Here is a 24444-nt window from a genome sequence, read left to right as displayed (position 1 = left end):
ATACCCAGAATACACAGCTCTAACTCTGGTTGAAGATGAATAAAGAGGGAAAATAATACTATCATAAACAATAATAATTACATTGAACCCATAAAAATACCCTGGGAAGAGAGAATAAATAGCTTCTAAGTGGATGAAAAGAATATCAGAATTATAAAACATTTACTGCTAGATTAATGAGGCTATTTAGAGAATCTTTCAAAAATGGATATACTTCGATATACTCTATGAAAAATCAGGAAAAAATTCATAAGGACAGAAATGTCTTGGATGGCCAGAACAGGGGATGAAATATTATGGTAATTGGATAAGATCACACAATGAGAAATGTATACAAGAAAGTTTAATTATGAAAAAAACATGATAAACTATTTAAATATATAATTAAATATTAAATACAAGAAATTATGCTTTAAATCAGTCATGCTGAAGGCAAACATAAGAAGCTGTTATAGAGTGCTGTGGGTAAAATGGTCCTAACATTTCATACTAAAACACCAATAATGTATTAGAATTACAGCTTCAGGAGTACATTGTGATGCATTTCTAAAAAGCACTTTCAATATTTGCTCTGAGTTTAGGAGAAATCCTCATACATTCATCCACTGAAATGAAAAAAAAAAACATTTCTATTTCTTTTCAATAATTTCAGGATGTCTTCTTCAAAATAAATTAATAGGGTGGAAACATAATAAATTAATCTATAAATATATGCAAAGCTGCATTACCACAATCCCCAAAGTATAAAAAAAGAATTTGTGTACACATGTGTGAGTTTGTGTGGCCATTTGTTTAATCAATACACACAGAACCATATGCTAGACACAATTCAGTAATGTTACGACTCTTTTACGAGATTTTACACACATACACACACACACACACACACACACACACATATCCCAGGTAGTGAGATTGCTATGGTGGGTGCTTTCATTTGTTTTTAACAGTTTGGGGAAGTTTCTGTTACACATTTAGACTATTATTTTACAAATCAAGATAAACGAAAAACATCTAATTCCTGTGGCTCTCAAACTTCTTGGTCAGAATCTGCACTTGGGAGAAGCTATGGCCCTATGATTGTCTTGTTTTTTGCTCCCCCTGCTTATAGTGTTTGTAAATATAGAAATAATTTCCAAAGGCGCAAAGGATCTTTACCCTCTTATGAGAGTCCTCTGAGTCATCAAATTCTGGGGATCCAATCAGGTGTAGACACTCAAGCCTGGAGAATCCTCAAAGGGCACACAAATGGGATGAAAACTTTGGGCCCAGATGTTGTGGAACTCTTGGTGCTCCGGAGACTCAGTCATGCACACAGGTCTGGTCTTTGCTAACACTGAGGTAAGTTTGGGCAATTCTCCAACACTCCTACTTTCCTAAAGTTCAAAGTTTTTCTTAAAATAATACAAGTATTTGAGATGTGCTTGATGGAAGTGTAGTATTTTTTTCTTGATTTCAGCCACTGTGAGTGCACATTTATTTGGGGACTGAAAAGGGAAGCAGGTTTCCTTAATTGTGAAATAAGCCTAAAATACCTCATGCTTCACTGGAGATGGAGGAGTCCAGGCAATAGTGGGTTCCAATGGTAGAGAAACAAAAGTTTTTACCTTAATTAAGAGTACAAACTCATTCACAGCTGTTTCTAGTGAGAAGGTTCTTTGTGGACAAGTGGAAAGTCATCCAAGACCAGACTTGAATCCTAAAAAGTGTTGGGGGGAATTCTTCCTGAAAGAGTTGCTTCCATTTACTTCCCTACAGGGTTCCATGCAGCATCCGTCTGAAACGAGTCCAGGAATAGGAACCTGGCTCTGGCCAGCAGCGATAGAGACCCTCACTATTAGAGGCTTCTGTATATGAACCTAAAGATTGACATTCTGTAATTACATGCACTTATTGTATCTTGTCCCTTACATACTATTAAGAATAATGTCTCTTTCACTAAAGAATTATCTTCTTCATGTCTCATTATGGCCCATATAAGCTATTGATGCACATTTTATGCAACTATGATTGGGGTTAGGATAAATGAATTAGGACAGCAGATTGAGATTTATTAAGCAAATGACTCTGAAGTAAAAAAACCAAATCAACTTGCATTTGAATCTCAGCACTATTGGTTTTTAATTTTGCTGGCCTTAGGCATTTATTAGTCTTTGTACTCTCCATTTACTCATCTATAACATGAGAATAATAAAATATACCTACAGTGTGATGGTAAGTTTGAATATATAGATAAAATCACAGAGAACTATGAACTCTATAAGTAGAGTAGAATTGGCCTTTTTTTTTTCCCCACTAATGTATCCCTAGAAACTAGAGTATTGCCTGGCATTTGAAAGAAAATCAGTAACTAACTGGCTTTTCTAACAGGTAACACATCTTAGTTGCCATAGCTGCTATAAAAAGTACCACAAAATGGATTGGCTGCAACAACTAGCATGTATTGACTCATGGTTTCAGATGTGAGAAATCCAACATCAAAATATCAGCAAGGCTTCCTTTCTCCCCAAAGATACAGTTTTCTCATGCTGCTTTCCAATAATCCTTGGGGATCGTTGGCTTTGCTGCCACATGGCACATGGCAATGTCCTCTCTTTCTTCCAATCTTCTGTTTTTGCTTTTTTTTCCCCTCACTTCCAGCTTAGGCTCTTTATAAGGTTGCCATCAATCTAGATTGAGACCTACCCTCATTTAGTCAGACAACACTTTCACTAAAAATGACATCATCAAGAGATCGTATTTACACTGGGTTTACACCCACAGGAATGCAGATCAACAATAACATGTCTAAATAGTAGCACATAGTTCAATCATCACAACATGCATTGATTACTTATTGGATGCCAGGGACTACTTGAAGAATTATATCTCATTTAACCTTCTAACACTTCGTGTAGTGGACCTTGAAATCAACTCCTTTCAAACAGCATGGAAAAATCTACAAAGAAACTTTGGGGAATTGTTCAAGGTCATTTAGCAAGTCAGTGTTGTAAACAAGATTTAACCCATGCACTGTGAATGCCCATGTCTCTACCGCAAGCATGCAATGAAATTATGCTGTTACTATATTTTCAGAGAGCAGACACTTAGCCTTTTGGTTTTCCTTCCTTTCAATATATTCTAAGGCAATAAATTGCTCGCTTGGTAGCAGATTTCATGTGCATCTTTGAGAACCATCTGAAAGAAAGTTTGTAGAGAGAAATCTTTTACTGAGGAGGTGGAAGAGGGAATTGGTTCTGAGTTTAACTGTTGTTTTTTTTTTTTTTTTTGAATGGGAATTGATAGTTGATTTATATGGTGTTGATCCTTAGAAGGCCCTGAGAATTTTCAGTGGGTGAGTGATCAGTTTTCATGTACAACCCAGGAGGGCAGAGTCAAGAATTCCTTCTCCTTCACATATTCTAATATCCTGGTCCCTTCCTTCCAGTCTTGTGGCTCAGGTGTCCTGTGACAACCTTAAGGAAGTGGCATGTCACAAAGACAAGTTCCTTGTGTAGGACGTCTCAAGTTCCACCCCTTTAGTCACCTAGAGTTTTCTGTGAAGAGACTTGCAGATCTTTAGTTGAATTAGATTTCCGTGATTTCATTCCAGGGTTAAGGGACTTCCAGTTATTTTTACCTATCTAAAATGTGATGATATATTTTAGTCTGTTAGAGACCCAGGTAACTAGCATTTACATTCTAAAATTCACTTCTCAATCTCCCATGATAGTTAGGTTGTTCAAAATATCACACTACCTTTTCCACTCTCAAGTAAACAGAGGTACCTGAACTAGAGCTAATGTAAGCAGTGCCATTTGAATTTCCACTTATTATTCAAGGTAAATTTGCTCTCATGGGATGCTGTATAGTGAAACCAGAAATTATAACACCAAGAGTAATAACAACATTAGTTATTACTACTAACATTTATTGAGCACTCACTAGGTCCTATGCATAGATTTAGCACTTTGTATACCTTATCTTTAACTGAATAAACCTGACAGCTTTCTGAACTTGGCACAGTTATTTCCCTCATTTAAGACTAAGAGAAACACAAGGTATGAAGAGGCTAGGTAACCTACACATTGATAAGAAGCAGAAGCAGTAAAGAAGTCTAGATATCTGAATCTAGAGGGACATACTGATCACATTGTTTCAAAGGTCTTATTACTCCAATCAAGGAAACTGCTTTTTTGCATTTGGTTTCCAAGACTTCCATTCACCTTGGATTTATTTTCTTTTCCAGGAAACCACTGCTTTTAAAGAATGTAATATGCTCTCCTCCTATCTGCCATTATGTCTGCAGTCAACAGCTCCATCCTGACCCCAGAATTCTTTATCCTGACTGGTGTTCCTGGGCTGGAAGCTGCACACATCTGGATCTCCCTGCCATTCTGCTTCATGTACATCATTGCTGTAGTGGGGAACTGTGGGATCATCTACCTCATCAGCCATGAGGAGGCACTGCACCGGCCCATGTACTATTTCCTGGCAATGCTCTCCTTCACAGATGTCACTTGGTGCACCACCACTGTACCCAATATGCTGTGCATATTCTGGTTCAACCTCAAGAAGATTGACTTTAATGCCTGCCTGGCTCAGATGTTTTTTGTCCACATGTTGACTGGGATGGAGTCTGGCGTGCTCATGCTCATGGCCCTGGACCGCTATGTGGCGATCTGCTACCCTTTACACTACGCCACCATCCTCACCAACCATGTCATTGTCAAGGTTGGATTTGCCACCCTCATGAGGGGTGTAATACTTAGCACCCCGTTCACTTTCCTCACTAAGCGGTTGCCCTATTGCCAGGGAAATTTCATTCCCCACACCTACTGTGACCACATGTCTGTGGCCAAAGTGTCCTGTGGCAAAGTCAAAGTCAATGTTATCTATGGTCTCTTGGCAGCATTTCTGATTGGGGGCTTTGACATCTTTTGTATTTCCGTGTCTTACACCATGATCTTGCGGGCCGTGTTGACTCTATCATCTACAGATGCTCGACGCAAGGCCTTCAGCACCTGTACCTCCCACATAGGTGCCATTGTCATCACATATGTTCCAGCCTTATTCAGCATTTTTACACACCGTTTTGGCGGAAAAGACATTCCACACCATGTCCATATCATTATCGCCAATCTCTATTTGATGTTGCCGCCTACTCTAAACCCCATTGTTTATGGTGTCAAGACCAAGCAGATCCGGGAAGAAGTGTTCAAGCTTCTTTTTAGGGAGAAAGATGTATTTGATATGAAATAGATTGATGAAACAATGTCAAATACAAAGACAGATAAAGTATGTTTTTGAGGAAACTCTTGAGAGTAAAATTAAATCAAGGTGATCTCATTGCAGAAAGCATGATCATTGAATAACTTATATAACATTAAGGGAAGTCTTCTTTTCTGTTGTACCCCCTTAATTAAGTAAGAAATATGCCTTCTGAATTTGAGGACTTTTTTTTTCTTGAAAGGAATTCCACATAATTGTAGGTTCACTGTTGTTTAGAATCAATTTCATTGCTTCGACTCCTAATGTGGTTTGCATATTGAGCAACACTCAAATGAGTGTACAATGACAATGAATAAAGGATTTCCTGATCCAACGAAGACCTGTTCTTGGGGTAAAGCCATAATAACCTAAAAAATCATATTCATGGCAAGAGGCCTTTAAAAACATCTTTTAGTGACTTCATTTACCACTTTTCCTTTCAATGCACAATTTCATACATGTTGGTTCAGTTATGAAGAACACTTCATGTTTAAGTTGCATTGAATTTCCACTATTATGAAAAATAATATTCATAAATTTATATCAAAATAATGTAAATGAAGGATGGGTGAGAGAAGCATGAGAATAGAGCCCTGAAAACCTGGAATAAGCAACTCCTCAGGAGTAATTTGGAAAGATTTTTGATGGAGAAACAATAAGTCCTGGAGATGGTTGCAAACTGGTGGTAGAAGATAGAAGAAATTCACCTGAAACACAAGTACACCTTTGGGTTTGGTTGACTTTATAGAATTTACAAATAGTTTCCTCCTCTAGATAAGTGTATGGGAATTATTTGTTCAGTAAGACCAGGTGATGGAGGGATGAAAATAACTCAGGGTCATGGACTAACAGAGAAAGAAGAATAAATGGTGATAGGGATGATGGAAATATAAAAGGGAGGATGAGATGTAGGAAAAGAGAAAAAGGAATAATTCACCATTAAAGTTTTAGACCATTGCTAACCTTTTTTCAGAATATATATTCTGTCTCTTGGTTTGGTAACTGAAGTTCTACGTTAGATGCCTTTACAAACCAAAACCATTCAGTGGACTCTTTATGCATGACCCTTTTATCTCCTTCTAAAAAAATTCACTCACACTTATAGCTGGATTTTGCACTCTCCCCACTCAGGGACCATGCACAGTTCCTTCTCTGTCTGGAAAGCCCCACCATCCACCACACATTCTTCCTCATCTGAATAATTTTGCCTTTGCTGTCAGTTGTCATCCTGAAAGTAACATCTTTCCATTGTTCATTATTAGTTCAGAATATTTTCCATCTATAGATTATTCAATGCCTAACTTCTTATGTACACTGAAAAATCCTATGCACCAGAAATAACTACTTTAAGTATTTATATATTATTTATTTATTTATTCATTCATTTATTCATTTATTTAGTTATAGTTTTTAACCACAACTCCTTACTCACAACAGGAGTTGGGACATAGTAGGTATGCAATATATATTTGAAAAACAAACGAATGATCTGATTTGGTACCTGGTCAACAGAGCATTGCAGACTATTTCAGAAAAATATCCAAAGTAGTTAACAAAATTAATCTACCAAAAAAAGTGCCAAGATTAGCTTATTGAGCCTATTCTGCATTATATTTCATGTCAAATATATGCAAATATTTTTATTAAAGAAAAACCTATGTTTTGCTTTTCAGAAAAACAGGAAAAATAAGACAAATAATGAGGATCGGTTCATGTAACTATGGGGGCTAGGACTCTGAATTCTGTAAGGCAGGTGCCAAACAGGAAATTTTATTAAAGGTGAATCTACATATGCCCCAGGGGAAACAGGCAGAATGAATTAGAAGCAGAAATTATTCTTTCTGCCTTCTGAAATCCCCAGTTCTTCCTTTTAAGACCTCCAATTTATTGGATGAAGAGAATTCCCACATTGCTGAGGGTAATCTGCTTTGTCAATTGTGGATTCAGTCATCCAAAGATGCTATCACCTGATGAAATGTGCAAATCCATCTATGAAAGACCTTCACAGTAACAGGTCAGCTTGCTTGACCAAAAACCGGACACCATACATAGCCAAGTTGACACATGAAATCAACCATCACACTGGTAGACAAGTGCAATTTTGATTTTGATTTGCATCTTTCATATTGCACTATAATTATACTCAATCTGTTGTGATCATTTACCATAACTAACTAGTGCAAAAACTAAAAATAAAAATAAAACCTTACCACAGAGGTGAAGGGCATAATAAACTGAATAGAACATTTATCAGCTTTAACAAATTTAGAGAAACAGAATAACTGAATACCTACAGGTAAAAATTAATCTATGCATACCAAAACTTCTTAACCTTATCTTCAATCTAAGTCAGTATTGTATCTGTTCCAGTTTGCTAATGCTGCTGTTATGCAAAATACAAGAAATGGATTGGCTTTTATAAAGGGGATTTATTAAGTTACAAATTAACAGTTCTAAGGCCATAAAAGTGTCCAAACTAAGGCATCAAGAGATGATATCTTCACTGCAGGATGGCCGATGGTATCCAGAAATCCTCTGTTAGTCAGGAAGCCATGAGGCTGGCCTCTGTTGATCCTGGGTTGTGTTCCATCTCCTCTAAGCTCCTCTGCATTCTTGGTTCTCCCAGGATATTTCCCTTTAAGTGCCTCGGGTTCCTGTCTGAGCATATCCTGTGGCAAACTCTGGGTTTCATTTCATATCTAAGTGTCCTTCTGTTTGCATCATCTCTAAGTGTCAGTGTTAGCAAGCGTCTGGGCCTGTGTGGCTCTTGTAAAGGACTCCAGTAAGCTAATCAAGACCTACCATGAATGGGTGGGGTCAAACCTCCATGGAAACATCCAATCAAGAGATCACACCTTAATCAAAAATTAATCAATCTGCCCCCACAAGATTGCATTACAGAATATGGCTTTCACTGGGGACATAATATATACAACCTGGCACAGTATCACTATTGAAAGTGTTGACTTTTAGAGAACTTCCTGGAAAGACGGCGAATAGGAAGTTCTAGTACTCACTTCTCCAGAAACAGCCAGTGGACCAGAAGAAACTCTCTGCAACAACTGTTTTGGGGCTTTGGGGCCAGGGGAACCCTCACAACATCCAAGAAGAGTGAATGAGGTGAATGAAAAACTGAGGATAAAGAACTGTGAGTACCTCTGGGGGCAGCAGCCAGCACCTATCCCCCACTCTTCAGGTGAACCAACTTGGGTCAGTTGCTGGCCTGGCTGCTATAGACAGAGAGGGACATGGAAGCCCACCTCCCCAGGAACAGGGGAGGGTGGCAAGCCAAGTAATGCTAAAGGTAATAGTTCGGCAAATTTACTTTCTGAAGTCCCAGCTCTGGACTGCTGTTTTAGCCTGGACTGGGACTGCCACAGCCATTGTTTCAACCCTACCCCCAAGAGGTGGCAACACTGCTTAACACATTCTCTGAGGCCAACATTACTGAAAAGTGAAGCCAGATAATGATAATACAAGGACAGACCAATTTCTGTTATTTGGAGATGCAAAATCCTCAACAAAATGCTTGCAAATTGAATCCAACAGCACATTAAAAGAATTATACACCATAGTCAAGTGGGTTTTACACCACGTACACAGAGGTGGTTCAACATAAAATCAATTAATATACCACATAATATTAATGAGTTGAAAGGGAAAAAAAACATATTATCATGTTGATTAATGCAGAAAGCATTTGACAAAATCCAGCATCCTTTCTTAATAAAAACACTTCAAAAAACAGGAATATAAGGAAACTTCAAAAACAAGATAAAGGGCATATATGCAAAACCTACAAAACCCACAGCAAACATCATACACAATGCTGAAAGACTGAAAGCTTTTTCTCTAAGATCTGGAACAAGACAAGGATACCCACTATCACTACTGTTATTCAACATTGTGCTAGGTGACCAGATTGGAAAGGAATAAGTACAACTTACACTATTTGCAAATGGCATGACCCTGTATATAGAAAATCCCCCCATATCTACAACAATGCTACAAAGCTAAAAAGTGCATGTAGCTGAGTGATAGGATACAAGATGAACACACAAAAATCACTAGTGTTTCTACACATTAGTAATGAGCAATCTGATGAGGAAATCAAGAAAAAATTCCATTTAGAGTAGCAACGAAAATAATCAACTATCTAAGAATCAATTTAACCATGCATGTAAAGGACTTGTACATGGAAATGTACAAAGCAAATGCTAAAATAAACCAAAGAAGACCTAAATAAGTGGAAGGACATTCTGTGTCCATGGACTGGAAGACTAAATATCATTACGATGTCAATCCTACCCAAACTGATATATGGAATCAATGCAATCCCAATCAAAATTCCTACAGCATACTTTACAGAAATGGAAAAGCTGATTATCTAAATTACTTGGGAGGACAAAGGGCCCCGAATTGCCAAAAACATCTTGAAAAAAGAAGAACGAAGTTGGAGGAATTACACTTCTGACTTTAAAGTGTATTACGCTGTTACAGTAGTCAAAATAGCTTGGTACTGCCACAAATATTGATATATTGACCAATGAAATTGAACTGAGAGTTCAGAAATAGATCCTCATGTCCGTGGACAATTGATAATTGACAAGGCTGCCAAGTCCACTCAACTAGAACAGAAGAGTCTCTTCAAAAAATGGTGTTTGCAGAACTGTATATACATATGCAGAAGAATGAAGAAGGATATATATTTCACAGCTGATACAAAAATTAACTTGTAGTGGATAAAAGTCCTAAATGTAAGAACAAACTATAAAACTCTTAGAAGGTGGTGTCGGGAAGCATCTTCAAGATCTTGTGGTATGTAAACATTAGAGTTAAGACAATAAAACCATTAAAAGAAAATGTTGGGAAATTAAATCTTAAAGATCTTTTGATAAGAAGTGGATTCCTGGAACTTGAACCCAAAGCATTGGCAATGAAAGAAGAAATCGATAAATGAGATCTCTGCAAAATTGAATAGTTTTGTGCACCAAAGGACTTTGTCAGGAAAGTAAAAAGGCAGCCTACACATTGGGAGGCAATATTTGGAAACCACATATCAGATAAGGGTTTAATATCTAGAATATATTAAGAGATCCTACAACTCAATAACAAAAAGAGAAGCAACCCAATAAAAAAATGGGCAAAACACATGGTCAGATGCTCCTTTGAAAAGAAAATACAAATGGTTCAAAAAATATGAAAATATGCTCAACTTCTCCAGCTATTAGGGAAATGCAAATCAAAACCCCACTGAGATATCGTCTCACACCTACTACAATGGCCATTATAAACAAAACAAAACAAAACAAAACAAACAAAAAAAACCAGAAAATTAAAAGTGCTAGGAAGGATATAAAGAGGCACACTTATTCACTGTTGGTGGAAATGTAGGTTGGTGCAACCACTCTGGAAGGCAGTGTGGCAGTTCCTCAGGAAGCTTAGTAGAGAAATGCCATATAATCCAGCAATCCCTTTACTGGGTATATGCTCAGAGGAACTGATAGCTAGCACATGAAGGACATTTGTAAACTGATGTTTATTGCAGCAGTGTTCATAATTACCAAGAGATGGAAACAACCCAAGTGTCCGTGAACAGACAAGTGGATAAACAAACTCTGGTATATACATACAATGGAATATTATGCAGCTCTAAGGCAGAATAAAGTCATGGAACATATAACAAGGTGGATGAAGCTTGAGAATGTCACATTGCGTGAAATTAGCCAGAAACAAAAGGACAAATATTGTATGGTCTCAATAATATGAACTAACAATAATGAGCAAACTGAGAGTTAAAACAGAACACAGGTTATCAGCAGATAGAAAGTGAGTAGAGATTGGGCTGTTGATACCGAAGGAGTATAGAAAGTTCAACAGTTTTGATTGTATAGATCCAGAAATTGATAGCACAGAATTGGGTGATGGTAGCACAATACTGTAAGTACACTGAACAAAGAGAACTGTGAGTACAGTTGAAAGAGGAAGACTAGAGGGCATGTTTGACACTCAAAGGAAATATACAAGATAAAGACTGGGACTGTATAACTTAGCAAAACCTAGATGGTCAATGATTGTGATTAAATGTACAAATATTAGAACATTTTTACATGAGGGAGAACGAAGGATTGTGAACTTTGCAAGGTATTGAAAATGGGATGGTATTGGGGTAATATACAATCAATGCAAACTAGAGTCTATAGTAAACAGTCTCATTGTAATATTCTTTCATTAATTGCAACAAAGGGAATATACCAAAGCTAACTATCTATAAGGAGAGAATATAAAGGAGGCTGTGGATTCTTGGTGATGGTGTAGTTGTCTGAACTTTTTGTTGAATTTTATTTTATTTTATTTTATTTTCACTTTTTTATTATTTTTATTTTAACTTTTTTGGAGCAATGAATGCAGTCAAAGGCTGATTGTGGTGATGAATGCAAATCTATATGATGATACTGTGAACAATGATTGTACACTGTGGATGATTGTATGATATGTGAATATATCTCAATAAAATTGAGAGGAAAAAATAAACAGAGAGATACAGGTGCTGGAGAAAATGGGAAGAGAGGGATGTACCTTTTCACAGTTGGTGGGGAAATAGAATGGTGCAGCCCATCTGGAGGGCAGTGTGGTTGTTCCACAAGAAGCTACATATGGGGTTGCCATAAGGTCCTACAACCCCATTATTGGGTATATACATGGAAGAAGTGAGAGCAGGGATATGAATGGACATTTGCACATGGGTGATTATGACAGCAGTATTCACCATTCACAACGGACAGAGGTGGCCTAATGACACATCAAATGATTTTGAATAGAATGGTGAACTGTGGTGTATGTATACAATAGAATATTGAGCAGCTGCAAGAAGGAATGAAGTTTGAGGCATGCAACTAGGTGAATGGACACTGAGAACAGCATTTTGAGTGAAATAAGCCAGAAATGAAAAGACAAACATTATAACGCCTCACTAATACAGAATAACTATAATATGCAAACTCTGACAATTGAATCGTACAGCATAGGTTATAGGGGAAGGCTTATTGTAAAGGTCCCTAGATTGTAAGCTCTTATAGCAGTCACATCTATTCCTGAGTTGTAATGGTTATTTCTAAATTCTGAGATGCTGAACCCTTTCTGTATAACTTGGTCAGTCCCTGGAACTTGGGTATCTGTGTGACACCTGAGACTCAGATCTAGAGTTCAGCAGCTATGGATGTCAGTATTATCCCATACAGCAGTTGTTGAAAAAGCTGAAGAGTTCAGACATCAATTAGAGACATAAATGAAGTTGATCTGGTTAGGACCAAGGCAAATCAGACTAAAGGATAAAAGACAATACAGACTGTGCTTTAAAACATCAACTTCTGTGGTAGACCAAAAGAAGAGAGTTGGTGCAAAGTATATATACTCTATAGCATGCTATTTGATTTAACTTGAATGGTCATTTTATTCAAAACACATAATTGCATGTATCTTTGAGTAGGTTGTGATATCTAGTTGGTTTGTATAAATTAGTGTGAAGCCCGAATACATCCCAATGTAATTTGGGCAGAGAATAATAACATATTTGCAAACCACCTTGAGGGTCTGGGGGAAAATTGGAAATATAATATTCCCTACTTGGGGAATGACTGATATTCTCATAAGCATTGGGAACAACCTTCGATCTTGGGGCTTGCCCTTACGAAGCTTGTTACTGCAAAGGAGAGGCTAAGCCTACTTATAGTTGGGCCTAGGAGTCACACCCAGAGAACCTCTTTTGTTGTTAAGTTCCGGCCTCCCTCTCTAAGCCCACTTGGCAGGTAAACTCACTGCCCCCCACCCCCCTACATGGGACATGACTCACAGGGGTATAAATCTGCCTGGCAATGTGGGACATGACTCCCGGGGATGAGTCTGGCCCCAGAATCATGGGATTGAGAAAGCCTTCTTGACCAAAAGTGGGAAGAGAAATGAAACAAAATAAAGTTTCAGTGGCTGAGAAATTTCAAATGGATTTGTGAGGTCATTCTGGAGGTTATTCTTATGTGTTGTTATAAACATATCCCTTTTTAGTTTTTAGTGTATTGGAATAGCTAGAAGGAAATATCAGAAACTATTGAACTGCAACCCAGTAGACATGTTTTTTGAAGACAATTGCATAACTACATAGCCCTTATGGTGTGAACATGTGATTGTGAAAATCTTGTGGCTCATACACTACTTTTTTCCAGTATATGGACAGATGAGTAGAAAAATGGGGACAAAAATTAAATGACTAATTGGAGGGGTTCGGAACGATGGAATATTTTGGGTGTTCTTTTTAGTTGTATTTTTATTTATTTGGAGTAATGAAAATATTCAAAAATTCCTCATAGAGACAGACATACACACCCATCTTCAGCATACTGGGGGAATTACAAATTCAGTAAGCAATTAGATAAGAAGCAGGTATTGAAAAGGAGCAATAAATGTATAGGTGCATTTAGTCCACAGGTGAAGTATAGGTAGGATGGACCCTGATTGAAGTACCTGCCAGAAAGTGTACATTGCACCTGTCCTTGGGACAGTGAATAGGCAGTCATAAGAGAATGATGCTCCATGAGGAAGAGAAAGACACTGGTGAGACTTTGCAAGAAACTGATAATTAGGTTGAGAACACATCATATCATGCTGTCATCAAGGTATACATAGGAGAGAGAATGTGAAAGAAATGAAACAAGGTTGCATTATTCTCCATGTTGGTTGTAAAACATCCAGAACACACAGCTCTAACTCTGGCTGAAGTTGAATAAAGAGGGAAAATAACACTATCATAAACAATAATAAATATGTTGAGCCCATAAAAATACCCTGGTAAGAAACAATAAATAGCTTCTAAGTGAATGAAAAGAATATCACAGATTTATAAAACATTGACTGTTAGATTAATAAGGCTGTTTTAGAGAATTTTTCAAAAATGGACATAATTCCCTATAATCTATGAAGAAACAGGAAAAAATTCATAGGGATGGAAATGCTTGGATAGCCAGAACAGAGGATGAGATATTATGGTAAGAGGATGAGATCACACAATAGTAAATGTATACAAGAAATTTTAATTATGAAAAAAACATAATAAAATTTTGTATTAAATATTAAATAAAAGCAATTATGCTTTTAAATCAGTAATGTTGAAGGCAAACCTAAGAAGCTGTTATAGACTACAGTGGGTAAAGTGGTCCCATCATTTTACACTCCCACCAATAATGTATAAGAATTACAGCTTCAGGAGTGTATTGTGATACATTTATAAAAAAGCACTTTCAACATTTGCTCCGAGTTTAGGAGAAATCCTCATGCATTCACCCACTGAAATGACAAAAATCATTTCAATTTCTTTTCAATAATTTCAGGAAGTCTTCTTCAAAATAAAGTATTAGGGTGGAAACATAATAAAATATATCTACAAATATATGCAAAGCTGCATTACCACAATCCCTAAAGTATAAAAATATAAGAATTTGTGTACACATGTGTGACTTTGTGTGGACATTCATTAATTCAGTACACTCAGAACCACATGCTAGACACAATTCAGTTCTGTTACTACTCTTGTATGATAGATATATCCCAGGTAGTGAGATTGCTATGGTGGATGCTTTCATTTGTTTTTAACAGTTTGGGGAATTTTCTGGTTACACATTTAGACTATTATTTTACAAATCAAGATAAATGAAAAACAACTAATTCCTATGGCTCTCAGACTTCTTGCTCAGAATCCACACCTGGGAGAAGCTATGGCCCTATGATTGTCTTGTTTTTTACTCCCCCTTGCTTAAAGTGTTTGTAAATATAGAAATAATCTCAAAAGGCCCAAAGGATATTTATCCTCTTATGGGAGCAATCTGAGACATCAAATTGTGGGGATCCAATCAGGTGTAGACCCTCAAGTCTGGAGAATCCTCAAAGGGGACACAAATGTGATGAAAACTTTGGGCCCAGATGTTGTGGAACTCTTGGTGCTCCGGAGACTCAGTCATGCACACAGGTCTGGTCTTTGCTAACACTGAGGTAAGTTTGGGCAATTCTCAAACACTCCTACTTTCCTAAAGTTCAAAGTTTTTCTTAAAATAATACAAGTGTTTGAGATGTGGTTGATGGAAGTGCAGTATTTTTTCTTGATTTCAGCCACTGTAAGTGCCCATTTATTTGGGGACTGAAAAGGGAAGCAGGTTTCCTTAATTGTGAAATAAGCCTAAAATACCTCAAGCTTCACTGGAGATGGAGGAGTCCAGGAAATAGTGGGTTCAAATGGTAGGGAAACAAAAGTTTTTACCTTAATTAAGGGAGACCTAACCTCATTCAGAGCTGTTTCCAGTGAGAAGTTTCTTTGTGGGGAAATGGAAAGTCATCCAAGACCAGACTTGAATCCTAAAATGTGTTGGGGGGAATTCTTCCTGAAAGAATTGCTACCATTTACTTCCCTACTGGGTTCCATGCAGCATCCGTGTGAAATGAGTCCAGGAATAGGAATCTGGCTCTCTCCACAGAGATAGAAACCCTCACTCTTAGAGGCTTCTTTACATTAAGATGAAGATTGACATTCTGTAATTACATGCATTTGTTGTATCTTGTCCCTCACGTACTATTAAGAACAATTTCTCTCTTTTTCACTAAACAATTATCTTCTTCATGTCTCATTATGGCCCATCTAAACTATTGATGCACAGTTTATGCAACTATTGATTAGGGTTAGGATAAATGAACTAGGACAACAGGTGCAGATTTATTAAGCAAAAGACTCTGAAGTGAAAAAAAAAAACAAAAAGCAAAAAACAACAACTTGCATTTGAAATTTGGCACTACTGGTTTTTAATTTTGAGGACTTTAGTCATTTTATACACTCTCTGTAGCCTCCATTTACTCATCTATAACATGAGAATAATAAAATATACCTACTATGTGATTTTAAGTTTGAATATACAGTTAAAATAACAGGGAAATATGAGATCTATAAGTAGCATAGATTTGGGCTCATGTTTTGTTTTTTTTTTTTTTTTCCACTAATGTATCCCTAGAAACTAGAGTAGTGCCTGGTCTGTGAAAGACAATCAGTAACTATCTGCAAAGTGAATTATCTGGCTATTATAACAGGCAACATGTCTTACCTGCATAGCTGCTATAAAAAATACCACAGAATGAATTGGCTGCAACAACTAGCATGTATTGGCTCATGGTTTCAGAGGCCAGAAATCCAACATCAAAATATCAGTAAGGCTTCCTTTCTCCCCAAAGTTTATAGTTTTCTCATGGTGCTCTCCAATGATCCTTGAAGTTTTTGGCTTTTTTTTTTTTCTCTCACTTCCAGCTTTGGCTCTTTATAAGGCTGCCATTAATCTAGATTAAGACCTACCCTTATTCAGTCGGGCAACACCTTCACTAAAAATGACAGCTTCAAGAGATCCTATTTACAATTGGTTTATACCCAAAGGAATGCAAATCAATAATAAAAACCTGTCTAAATTTTAGTACGTAGTTCAACCAATCACAACATGCATTGCTTACTTACTAGATGCCAGGGACTACCTGAAGAATTATTTCTCATTTAACCTTCTAACACTCCTCTGTAGTAGGCATTACAATTACATCCTTCCAAAAGTTATGAAAAACCTACAAAGAAAATTTTGGGACTTGCTCAAGTTCCTTTAGAAAGTCAGTGTGGAAAACAAGATTTAACCCATGCAGTGAGAATGCCCATGCCTCTACAGCAAGCATGCAATAAAATTATGCTATCACTATATTTTCAGAGAGCAGACACTTAGCCATTTGGTTTTCCTTCCTTTGAATATATTCTAAGTTGTAAATTGTTCACTTGATAGCAGATTTCATGTGCATCTTTGAGAATCATCTGAAAGAAAGGTTGCAGAGAGAAATCATTTACTGACGAGGTGGCAGAAGTGACTGGTTCTGTGTTTAACTGTTTTTTCATTTTTGATTTTACAAATGTGAATTGATTGTTTAGTTATATGGTGTTGATGCTTGGAAGGCCCTGAGAGTTTTCAATGGATGAGTGATCAATTTTAGTGTACATCCCAGGTTGGCAGAGTCAAGAATTCCTACTCCTTCTGATTTCTAATATCTTGGTCCCTTCCTTCCAGTCTTGTGGCTCAGGTGCCCTGTGGCTACCTTTTAAGGAAGTGGCATGTCACAAAGACCAGTTCCCTGTGTAGGAAGTCTCAAGTTCCACCTCTTTAGTTACCTAGAGTTTTCTGTCAAGAGACTTGCAGAGCTTTACTTGGATTAGATTTCCCTGGATTTCATTCCAGGGTTAAGGGACTTTCACAATTATTTTTTCCTGTCTAAAATGTGATGATGTATTTAATCTGTTAGAGAACCAGGTAACTAGTATTTGCCTTCTAAAATTCACTTCTGAATCTCCCAATAGAATTAGGGTGTTCAAAATATCATACTCCTTTTCCCACCCAAAAGTAAACAGAGGTACCTGAATTAGAGCAAAAGTATAGTGCCATTTGAATTTCCACTTATTAATCAAGGTAAATTTGATCTCATGGGATGGTATATAGTGAGACCAGAAATGATAACAGTAAGAGTAATAACAACAGTAGTGATTACTGTTAAAACTTATTGAGAATTCCCTAGGTCCTATGCACAGATTTAGCACTTTGTATACACTATCTTAACTGAATAATCCTGACAGCATTCTGAACTTGCCACAATTATTACCCTCATTTTAGACTGAAAGAAACACAAGGTATGAAGAGGCTAAGTGACTTGCACATTGATAAGCAGCAGAAGCAGAAAACAAGGCTAGACCTGAATCTAGAGGGACTTAATCATCACATCATTTCAAAGGTCTTATTAGTCTTATTAAGGAAACTGCCTTTTTGCATTTAGTTTCCAAGACTTCCACACACCTTGAAGTTATTTTCTTTTCCAGGAAACTGCCACTTTTAAAGACTGTAATATGCTCTTCTCCTATCTGCCACTATGTCTGCAGCCAACAGCTCCAGCCTGACCCCAGGATTCTTTATCTTGAATGGCATTCCTGGGCTGGAAGCTGCACACATCTGGATCTCCCTGCCATTCTGCTTCATGTACATCATTGCTGTGCTGGGGAACTGTGGGCTCATCTACCTCATCAGCCATGAGGAGGCTCTGCACTGGCCCATGTACTATTTCCTGGCACTGCTCTCCTTCACAGATGTCACCTTGTGCACCACCACTGTACCCAATATGCTGTGCATATTCTGGTTCAACCTCAAAGAGATTGACTTTAATGCCTGCTTGGCTGAGATGTTTTTTGTCCACATGTTGACTGGGATGGAATCTGGCTTGCTAATGCTCATGGCCCTGGACCACTACGTAGCCATCTGCTACCCCTTACACTACACCACCATCTTCACCAACCCTGTTATTGCCAAGGCTGGGTTTGCCACCTTCCTGAGGGGGATGATGCTTATCATCACATTCACTTTCCTCACCAAGCAGTTGCCCTACTGCTGGGACAACTTCATTCCCCACACCTACTGTGACTACGTCTGTGGCCAAAGTGTCCTGTGGCAATTTTAAGGTGAATGCTATATACGGCTTGATGGTTCCTCTCCTGATTGGTGGCTTTGACATCTTTTGTATCTCTGTGTCTTACACCATGATCTTGAAGGCAGTGGTGAGTCTATCATCGGTAGCTGCTTGACACAAGGCCTTCAGTACCTGTATATCTCATATCTGTGCCATTGTCATCACCTATGTCCCAGCGTTTTTCACTTTTTTCACACACCATTTTGGGGAACAAAATATACCCCACCACATACACATCATTGTGGCCAATCTTTATCTGCTACTGCTACCTACAATGAACCCAATTGTTTATGGTGTCAAGACCAAGCAGATTCGGGAAGTTGTGATCAAATTTTTATTTGGAGAGAGATTGTTTTTACCTAAGACAAATGAATCATAATTTAGGATTATTTCTTTGGGGTGGAGGGGGGAAGAATGGAAAAGAAATTTGTAAAATATCTGAGCGAACTGGTATTAAAAACATATGTCATTCTAATATATACATTTACTAAAGCCTTTGCAAGTATAGATTTTGAAATGCTTCTGATAAGGAAAGATTTCCTGAAAAAGAGAAAGCAGAATAAAGACGTAATCTACCCATTCCATTTAGATCATATATTTTACATAAGAGTTATAGACTTACATGTCTAGGGGGAACAGACAAGTAATCAAAGGAAGGGCACAGGCATGCTGTCAATGTATACATTTACTATAAGAAAAGGAGGCAATTGTGACCTAGAGCAAGCAAATGCCCTCCAAAAAACAAATCCTACTCAGTGCATTTTTGCCATGAAGCAATGTGAGCCCAGTGTTGCAATATTTTCCAGTATTTTAAAGGCAAACTAGATTCAGATGTTTTGTGAAATCTCCCAATTTTAATTGTTGGCTAAATGTCTTTAAAAATATTCTACAGTTCATACAAAACATGTCTGAGGGTTCTATTTTTTCCATGTCATCAGTTTCCCATATCATCATTTAAAATGTATCTAAACCACATAATTGTCATGTAATCAGCCAACATTAAATTACTGCTACCTGTTGCAATTCATTTATTCATTCACTTATTCATTCTATTTTTCATTCAACAGATTCTTACTTAGATCCTATTACTGGTCATACCTTGAGTTTAATGAAAAGAAGACAGAGTTGAGTGGCATACGGTGTGCCGGTTTGAATGTATTATGTCCCCCAGAAAAAGCCATATTCTTTGATGCAATCTTGTGGGGCAGACATAATAGTGGGGATTAAGTTGGAACGTTTGGATTAGGTGGTTTGCATGGAGATGTGCCCCACCCAACTGTAGATGATAACTGATGGGATATTTCCATGGAGGCATGGCCCCACCCATTGAGGGTGAGCCTTGATCAGTGGAGCCATATAAACGTGCTGACTCAAAGAGATGGAACACAAAGTGCAGCTGTGAGTGACATTTTGAAGAGGAGCAAACTTGCTAGAGAGGAACGTCTGAGGAGAACCATTTTGCAGCCAGAACTTTGGAGCAGACGCCAGCCATGTGCCTTCCCAGATAACAGAGGTTTTCCAGATGCCATTGGTCATCCTCCAGTGAAGGTACCCGATTACTGATGTGTTACCTTGGACACTTTACGGCCTTAAGACTGTAACTGTGTAGCCAAATAAACCCCCTTTTTATAAAAGCCAATCCATCTCTGGTGTTTTGCATTCTGCAGCATTAGCAAACTAGAACATAGGGTTACTTTCCTCATGGTGCTCAGAATCTTTACTCTGGTCAGGGATACACCAGAAAATTAAAAAAAAAAAAAAACTTATGAAGGAAAGGGGGAAGATGACAAAAAAAAGATGTGATACAGTGGGAGCACAAGGTTAGAGTAGAAAACAGTTTGGTAAATATAATATGAGTTTTGGATTCAGATAATCCAAAGGTTTAAATCTTGTCTTTTAATTTCTAGACTTTAAAAATTGGACAGGCCACTTATTCTAAACGTCACCTTCTATATATTTTTACAAATGTGAAAAATAAACTTAAAACAAAGAGTTATATGGCAGATTAAATATTCTAAAGCCAAAAAACACAACCACAGTATAATTGCTGCTATATAATAGTCACTTAATAAATTACAGTTGATAATATTATTATCAGCTATCAATTTCAACTCTGATTCATCCTTAGCACCATCATAGTTTAAATAGATATCTTTGAAATTGTGTAGGCAGTAAAATCAATTTATATGGGCCAGCTTTCATTGAGTTTTCAATATCAGTCAACAAAGTTTTCTGGGTATCTTCTATGTATCTGTATTCATTTTATGTACCAAGAAATGTAAATAAAATCAGAAACACTAATGGGTTCCTAGTTTAGTAGAGGATACAAAACACAATGGAATAACAATTCTAAAGTGATAATAAGGTAATTGCTGAATGGAGATCATTACAGAACTCATGGGAACTGAGAGAAAGCTCACTGATATGTCCTGGAGGTGGTGACTGAGGTCTCCCAGGGAAGGTAGTAAGTACGTGAGACTGACCTGGAATTACATGTATGTGTATTCCAGGAGAAACAGCAGATAGGAATTACTTTGAACAAAAATGGAATAATACTAAGGTTGAACAAGAATAGCACGTTTAAGCTACAAGTGTTTTAGTATGTCTCTTTGGAGGTAAAAGAGAAAGGAGATGGAGGAGCAGAAGATGGAACTAGAAAGACAGTCAGAGGCTCTATCAGAAAGTGCTTTATCTGTGAATCCTGTCAAGAACCCCAGGCCTGCCAAGCTCTGCTCTTCACCTTTGACTGATAACAGGAGACTCAGAATTATCCTCAACCCTGAGGCAGACTGCTCATATCTTCAGCACATCCTCTGCTTGATAAGTCCCATTTCCCTCTCCTTTTCCCTCCTCCAACTTCCTCTTTCTTCATAGAAACTCCATTTTTCTCTCACTTTCTACTCATGTCTTCAGTGCCCTTTCCAAGCTCCTTCTCAGCACTCAAGGCATTCCTCTGTGAACTGGAGATCCCTCATGCCTTCCTACATACTTACTTTCTTTTAAAGGATTGACTGTTTCCCCCACAGAAAATGGTTTTCAAGGTAATTATAAAATATAATAAAACAAATATACATAGCAATTACAGTTTGCCAGGTACTTTTTAAAGTATTGTACATTCATTTGATCCTGAAAAGAATTCTAAAAGGATGCTACTATTTTTATGCCCATTATACAGACAAGCAAACTGAAGCATAGAGAAGTTAATAACTTAATGAAAGTCACATAGCCAGCAAGTGGCTGTGCCTGGATTGTAAACAGGCTGCCCGGTTCCAGAATCTTAGATTTTAATGATGAAATATACTTCCACAGTAGTCATTTCTTCAAGCCATTAAAAAACTTAAAGGATTTGGAGCTTATGCTTTATGATTGGGATAAGGATAAGACCTCAGATGATGACCTTGCATAAGCCTTTTGGGAGAACAGCTTACTAGCTTATGGGGAGCTAACATCAAATTCTTAAATGTTTCTCAAAGTACTTCACACCTGCACACTGTTTCATGACCAAACACCATTACTGCTCATTTTCTAACTCACCCTAACAAATGTCTCCTACAGAAAGGCTGAAAACAAGTTTTAGCAATTAAATACTTTATTTCATGAGGTTGGATTTGCTCTTACTGTGAATGAGGCACCAGTTCCTTGCTCAAATGTCACCATATCAAAGATGTCTACCCTGACCATCAGACTTACAAGTTCCCTTCATCCTGCACTCATTTTTTTTTTCATAGCACATATCTGCTCCTAATTTATAGCAATTTCTACACTTTTGCTCTTTATTGGATGTCCTCCCCCACTCTTCTCTCTAGGGTATTAGCTCAATGAAGGCAGAGATTTTTACCTGATATGTATGCTTATGTGCCTCAAGCACCTGGATGATTATCTGCCACATGGTAGGTGAAAGGAAAGCATATCACCTGGGACCTAACCTAGACAGGGTGGGTAGGAAACTCATTGCTGGAAAGAGACATTTAAATAACCACCTGTGAGTAGAGAAAGAGCCAATCAGGCAAGAAGGTAAAAAAGATCCATATTTGACTTACACCTTTTTTTTAAAAAAGTGATTATAGATGAATGGTTATACGTCTCATTTTATTTCATAACACACTATAAACATTTTTTCACATCCATAAGTATACTTGCAACTTATCATTTTTGTTTCACATATTGATCATACATTTTGTTTCATATATTGGTCACATATGCACAAAATCCAACATTCCAAATTAACAAATTGCATACAGTGAAATAAAATCTGCCACAACTTAATTCCCCTCTTTGGAGACTACCACCATAATCAAGTCTTGCCCATTCTTCCAAATTTCAAATTCTTTCATGTACAAGGTTTTTATAAATCTAAATGGTTAACATACTCAATAATGCACTTTTATCTTGTTATCCCTATATGCCATATTCCTATAAATGGAGATATATTTGTATATCCATATTTTTCCAAGTAATGTTGCAGTGCATACAATTCACATACCTAATTTTGCTTATATGGAAGTTTAAAAATATTCCTAAAGAAATTGCTGGGTCAAAAGGCATCTTTCATTTTTTCAAAGTTTATGCCAAATTTCATCTCAACAAGCAAAGTACAAGATCAACTTTTTCCCCAAATCCCTTTAAGTACTGTTTTAATACTTTTTCAAATATTTGCCATGTGGAGAGGCAAAATGATATATTCTTATAATTTATAATTCTCTTATTTTGAATTGTTATGCATATTCCCATATTCATATGACTGCTTTGTGTTTATTTTTATCTGAACTACCTACTTATATCTATGCCTGATGATTTAAATTGGGCTTTTAAAAATGATTTTATAGAGCTCTTTACTTATTAAGGTATTTATTCCCTTGCCTGTGAATTGAGGAACCTCTATCCATCTCCTCAGTTTCTCTGTTGATTTTGTATATGGTGATTTTTATCACAAGGAATTTTTTAAAGAGTCAAATTTATCAATCTTTCTTCTCCTTTAATGACTACCAAGTTTTAACTCAGGTTTATAATAGATTTTGCTCTTCTGAGATCATTAAAAGAAAAATATTCTCTCATTTTTTGTACATTATTTCTTTCATTTTTAACCTTCAAGTTTTTTATAAGTGAAGTATAATACATGTGCAAAGCAGTCCTTAAAGCTCAATAAATTTTCAGCATCCATGTAAGAACCATACAGGTCAAGAAGTAGAAACCACCAGAAGTCACTCTCATGACTGTTCTGCTGATTACCTTTTCATCCTCTCCCCTAGATGGTAACCACTATCCTAACTTTCTTTGTTGATATGTAATTGATATTCTGAGTATACTTTTATCATTTGCATTCATCCCTAAATGTTGTAATTTAGTTTGATATATTCTGGTATCTTTTCTATAGAAATGGAATTGAACAGTATGTATTCTTCTGTGTCTAGCTACTTTGCTCAATATAAGTCATCCATGTTGTTGCACATATCTGTGATTTACTACTCTGCCTCATTTAATTGACAAAGCAAATCACATGATGAGCCCGTATTCAAAGAGTGTAAAAGTAAATTCTACCCTTTCAGTGGGAAAACTTCAAAGTCACAACGCAAAGGACATGGATATTAAGAGAAAGGAATATCTGAGCCATTGATTTACCACAGTCTG

General features: G+C 37.1%; 1 protein-coding gene and 1 pseudogene across 1 annotated transcript; both read left to right on the top strand.

Moving 5' to 3' along the window:
* Nucleotides 1–4278: 4278 nt before the first annotated feature.
* LOC119537721 (olfactory receptor 52N2-like) lies at nt 4279–5241 on the top strand. Its single transcript, XM_037840259.1, has one exon. It carries the CDS (start codon nt 4279–4281, stop codon nt 5239–5241), a length of 963 nt encoding a protein of 320 aa, XP_037696187.1.
* A 12984-nt stretch (nt 5242–18225) lies between these two features.
* Nucleotides 18226–18931, top strand: LOC119537724 (annotated as a pseudogene).
* Nucleotides 18932–24444: the final 5513 nt, after the last annotated feature.

The sequence above is a fragment of the Choloepus didactylus genome, chromosome 6, assembly GCF_015220235.1.
Source record: "Choloepus didactylus isolate mChoDid1 chromosome 6, mChoDid1.pri, whole genome shotgun sequence".
Classification (NCBI taxonomy): domain Eukaryota; kingdom Metazoa; phylum Chordata; class Mammalia; order Pilosa; family Megalonychidae; genus Choloepus; species Choloepus didactylus.
The sequence above is the reverse complement of the archived record's forward strand: the minus strand, read 5'-3'. Positions and strand labels throughout refer to the sequence as shown.

Coding starts and splice junctions, on each gene's coding strand:
- LOC119537721 (XM_037840259.1), top strand. CDS start 4,279: ATGTCTGCAGTCAACAGCTCCATCCTGACCCCAGAATTCTTTATCCTG.